The sequence below is a fragment of the Triticum dicoccoides genome, chromosome 4B (assembly GCF_002162155.2).
Source record: "Triticum dicoccoides isolate Atlit2015 ecotype Zavitan chromosome 4B, WEW_v2.0, whole genome shotgun sequence".
NCBI classification, from domain to species: domain Eukaryota; kingdom Viridiplantae; phylum Streptophyta; class Magnoliopsida; order Poales; family Poaceae; genus Triticum; species Triticum dicoccoides.
The window spans coordinates 1,808,192-1,813,332 of NC_041387.1; the positions used below are offsets into that span (position 1 = coordinate 1,808,192).

Sequence of the window (5,141 nt, forward strand, 5' to 3'; positions counted from 1 at the left end):
CAGCTCCTGCTCCTCCTCTTTCTTCTCACTACCCCAAACGCATTTTTTCCTGACGGTTTGTGTAATTCCTGATGGTTACAAGGTCTCCTTCAGGAACATACCATGTTCCTGACGTGGATGTTGCCCCGACGCAAATGAATCAAGTCAATCCTGAAGGGGCCGGTGATTACCTTCACGAATACGAGAAACCTTCAGGAATGTGGACGTATACTCGTGAAGGGAGGCAATCCACGTGGGGAATAACTCCTTGCGCACGTACGTGACGGTGCACCGCCTTCAGGAACGTGCAGGGGAAGGAAAGGCACGCGATTTTTGGCTAGGAGCGAACAAGGCGCGCGATTTTTCTGCTCGGTACAAGATTTCGCGCCGGTTGTGCACCTCATGGCTGACGTGGACGGGCCCAGCGTCAGGAACGACCGGTCAAAATCCCTAAAACAACTCTGCTGGCCCCCGAATCCTCCAACCACCCCCTTGCATCACGCCGACCTCCTCCCAATCCCCCATGGCCGCCGCCTCCCATCAGGTGCCGCCGCACCCCACCGCCGGCGGATGACCCCACACCGCTGCTCCCCCTCTCCTCTAGCGCTGTCTACCTCCCCGTCGACGGCCGCCCCGTTGCCGTCCGGCCACTCGCCTCCCTCGCCGGCGGTCCCGTCGCCGTCCGGCCACTCGCCTCCCTCGCGGGCCAACGCTGCCCTGTCGACGTCCAGCCACTCGCCACCCTCGCCGGCCAGCCTCCCCTCGCGTGCCCTCCAACGATAGCGGCGCCTTCATCCCAGACGACCGGCGCCCCTGCCAGATTTGCAGTACAGCGCCGCTTTGATCCCCATCGACCGGCGCTTCCAGCGCCGCCCCATCGACGTCCAGCAGTCCCCCTCGCCGTTCAGCCACTCCAGCGCCTCCGCGTCGACCGGCGCGTCATCGTCCTTCAGATCCGACTCACTGCCTCGCCCTCTGTTTCCCTTCAAGTCCAGCGCCTCCAAATCGACCAAAAAAGGTAACAGCTTGTAGAACTTTCATGTTTAGTAATAGCAGAGTTCACTAGTAACTGCATGCAGTGGTCATTGTTTAGTAATCGACACTTTTCTTGAGGTAAAAAATGCTAACTTTTGTTGTTCTTTTGAAAAGATTCGCTGCAGCATCACTGGAGACTGTGATTAGTATATGATTCAGTTATAAATAATTTGTTTTATGGTCCCAGTGCAAAGGAATTGATATTTTAGTTCCCATATGTCTATGTACAGAAGGCCAAATCTGGACGGTGTACTTCTACGAAGGCCAAGTTTGAGGAGTGATAGTGTTGCACCGCAGCCCTCTCCATTGGCAGGTCCAATGTCCATTCTTCCACGTCTCTATACTTGTTTATGTAATTTCTTCATTGCCATGTTAGATCATTAACTGTTATATATTCCAAATTGTGCAATAACAACATTATTGAATGGAGGAATGTGAGTGAATGTATAGTGGTTGGGCTCATAGTAAATCAACTGATGAGTGGTATAATAAGACAAAAGAATTCATAGATTTTGCTTTCTCTATGCCAAGTGTAGTCCAGAATGGAAAGATTAAGTGTCCTTGTGCTAAATGTCGAAACTATGAGAGCAAGAACAGTGATGATGTAGAGTTAGATCTGTGTCATTTTGGTTTCAAGCGGAATTATACTGTTTGGACTGCACATGGTGAAGGGCATGTTGAAATTACAGTCTATGTAGATGCTGCAGAGGCTGATCGGATGGACACTATGTTGAATAATTGATGTTCATTTAGTTTTCAAATCTGTTTTCAGTTTGCCATTTTTTTTGTACATAAATTATGCTCATTTTTTCTTTATTTAATAATATTGTATATAGTTGTGATCAGTTTGCTATGGATCTAACCTGTTGTCTTTATAAATACTTATAATTTGTGATAACATGTTGCAGGACATGGCAGGCCATCGCCACCGACCTAAAAGAATAGTCGCACAAGCTCATCAACCAAGTGATGAGACTCAAGGGAACAACAATGAGAATGGTCCCTCCTGCAACAATGGGAGTACCTCCAACAATGATAGTGGTGTAACAACTAAGAAAAGGAAGGGGCGGACACGCACCCAACTAAAAAGGCCACCAAATGGCATTCGCATTGCAATTCAACCAAAAGGTGACAGTCACTTTGAAGGAGATAAGGGGATAGGTGGCCAGATTACTGCACTTCTCAAACGTGAATACCCGTCCATTATCAAGGAGAAGAATAAGGAAGGTGTGGAAATCAAGCGTCATGCATCTTCTTGGGAAGATTATTACATTAACAAAGTTACTGAAGGTGAAAATATTGGGGAAGCAGCTGCACATCGTTTGATGCGGGAGTTTTGGGTAAGTAGTAATGCGACCTAAATGAGTTCCCTTTTAAATATGATGGAGTGTAGCATCTTTTTGTGTACATCATTGCATACTTTCAAAACCAATAGTAAACACAGATGTAACCTATGTCTTTTGTCTGTGTAGAGTATATACAAACTAGTTGATGATTCTCCTGCCCAAATAATTGAAGCTGATCGTATTCTTGAAAATTCCGCAAAGAGACAATTTAGGCAGATGTGGTACCAAGCCCGTAAGGAAGCCGTCAAACTGTACTATAAGGATATTGTTAAGGAGCCCATCAAAGATCATGAAGCATGTCAAAAAGAGCTTAACAAAAACCAATATATGCAAGCTCAGCTTTATTGGTGCACTGATCAAGTCAGAGGATATTGCACAAAACCGGGGTGGTTCACGATCATTTGTTCAGACCCAAAGCATGTTGGTAAGTTGCATTCAGTTTCATGTGATTTATGAGTATGGGTTGTTTGTTGAAAGAGCATATTCTCTTATGTAGGGAAAAGAGCATGGGCCTGCAGCAGCAACAAACATGAACACTTACAAGTGCATGAAGGCAGGAGTTAAAAATTGTACCGAGAGTGGAGAAAGTGGCCCCATCAACAACACTAAGGTCAACGAGCGTCTTGTAAGTTCATGCATGTTTGCTCTGCCTTCAAAACTTCAAAACTTGTTAATCTGAAATTAATAGTGAGATATTGTTATTGTTCATTGTTTTAGAACACCTATTACACAGCTCTGAAAGCAGCAGATCCACTACATTGGAAGGACCGTGATCTCGATCCAGAAATCATGTACTCCTCCAGTGGTGGCATGCCCCATGGGCGACTAGCAATAGGTGATGGTGCTATAAAGAAAGCAGTGGTCGTTGCAAAAGCTAGAGAGAATGACACAAGGCCATCAAACTCCATATCATACCATTGTTTATTGAAGGAAAATGCTCAACTTAAAAAGCGGTGCAAGAATAATTTTGTTTTGAGCAAACATGTACAGGTATTGCTCATATTTTACACAGATTTGCTTTGATTGCACTATGGATCTTGTTGATGTTTTGCGCATCGATTTCACCATTTATTGCACTGTAGGGTTTTTATGGCAAGCTGGGATGGGAAGTACCCGAAGATCTTCTTGCCTACCAAGATGAGCTGATGGATGGCGGTGATCTGGTATGTACGCCACGACACTCAAACCCTCTATGAAACAAACTTGAGCCTGTTCTAATCACAAATATCATGTTCTATGATAATACCATTGACTGGCATTGTTCAATTTTAGACTATACTTGCGGTTTCATTTCCACATTTTTCATATTACACAAGATGTTGATGCACTTCATATCTTCCACATTTTTCATCTGATCTCAGAAAGATAACTTGGGCTTTTGGCTCGTTTACATCTGTTACTCATGTACTTTTAGCTACTGACCGTGCACTTGACTAGCGTATAAAGTGAGAATGCTCTTTCTTTTTCCTGTTTCACAAAACAGAGATGGGATAGACAGAATATATCACCTAATACAATTGCATGTAGTGAAGATTAGGAAAATCAATCTATGGCAATCAGTTACTCCTGCTTTATTAATAGAGTGTTCTAATACTTGTAAAATGTGCAAGTTCTGCTTTAGTGTGTGTTCGTTGTTTTACTTCATTAAGCTGAAATCTGTTGCATTAAGACTTTGCAGATGAATGAAACACCCCAAGCCCAAGAGGATGGTGGTACTCCAATGACAGATTCTTCACATGATGAAAGGCATGTTGATGCTGGTACTCAAATGGATGATCATGGTTCTGCTCCAACACATGAAAATCATTTAGGAATGCCATAGTTATAGTTAGTGCTTGTATTGGTAACTATGTGCACGGACCCTTTTATTTGTCAATCGCTACTACTGATGGAAATTTAGGACTCTAGTATGTCTTTTGGTCTGGCTAATAACTAGTGTTAAGTTGAGCTTTTGGTAATTACGTGAATCTGGTGAACATGGAGGTTTGTGTATTGGATATATATTGTGAGCTATAAATGGGATGTCATCTTAAACTGGGCCATGTGACCTTTGTTTGTGCATGAATATTAATAGTTGTACCACAATTGGCTGTGAATTTCAGTAATTCAATATTATTTTGATTTATTGGGTTAAATAATCATTCCTGACGGGGTCACTGTGCTACCATGTAACGTTCAGGAGGTGCTCATTCCTGAAGGCGACCTAGTAATGTTCAGGAAAGCAGAGAGCATTCCCGACGGACATATTCCTGAAGGCATTTCCTGACGGTGCCACTGTCAGGTATCACAGTTGGTCGATCATGGGGCCTCCGTCAGGAAACACCGTCAGGAATAACATTCCTGACGGCTACCCTCAGGAAAGTGATTTATTCCTGACAAGCTATTGCTGACGGGAAATTCCTGACGGTATGCTCTCATTCCTGACGATTTTGATGCATTCCTGACAGTATTTGGCCGTCAGGAAAAAGTGTGTTTGGGGTAGTGTCTTCCTCTTGTTGCAGTGCTGAAAGCGAAACGTCAACCACCAACGGCGGCAGCTGCAACAACAAGAGGAAGCGATAGATCAACTATGCAGTATATTATTGTAGCTAATACTTCCCCAGTCACATCCGTATCTAGACAAATATAAGACAAGAATTTTTTTCGACAGAGGTAATATATTTCTTCCCAGCTCGATCCATCGCTGGATAAATTGCATACCTTGAGTACATACGTAGGTCCCAGGAGTTCAGGTCAGCTGGTGTTTTGTCTTGGTCTGCAATGAGTTTATTTGCACGTATG

The 5,141-nt window shown here is 43.9% G+C and overlaps 1 protein-coding gene across 3 annotated transcripts; it reads left to right on the forward strand.

Moving 5' to 3' along the window:
• Positions 1–637: 637 nt before the first annotated feature.
• Positions 638–4,394, forward strand: LOC119294464. 3 transcript variants are annotated; one of them, XM_037572647.1, is made up of 8 exons: positions 638–997; positions 1,245–1,327; positions 1,923–2,354; positions 2,487–2,784; positions 2,857–2,970; positions 3,078–3,350; positions 3,443–3,523; positions 4,030–4,394. In XM_037572647.1, exons 4-8 carry the CDS (start codon positions 2,650–2,652, stop codon positions 4,180–4,182), a joined length of 756 nt encoding a protein of 251 aa, XP_037428544.1. In that variant the 5' UTR covers positions 638–997; positions 1,245–1,327; positions 1,923–2,354; positions 2,487–2,649; the 3' UTR covers positions 4,183–4,394. The 3 variants fall into 3 exon arrangements, with proteins under 3 accessions (XP_037428544.1, XP_037428542.1, XP_037428543.1); XM_037572645.1 differs by having other exon boundaries at positions 639–997; positions 2,857–2,985; XM_037572646.1 differs by having other exon boundaries at positions 851–997; positions 2,857–2,985; positions 4,039–4,394.
• The last annotated feature ends 747 nt before the right edge of the window (positions 4,395–5,141 follow it).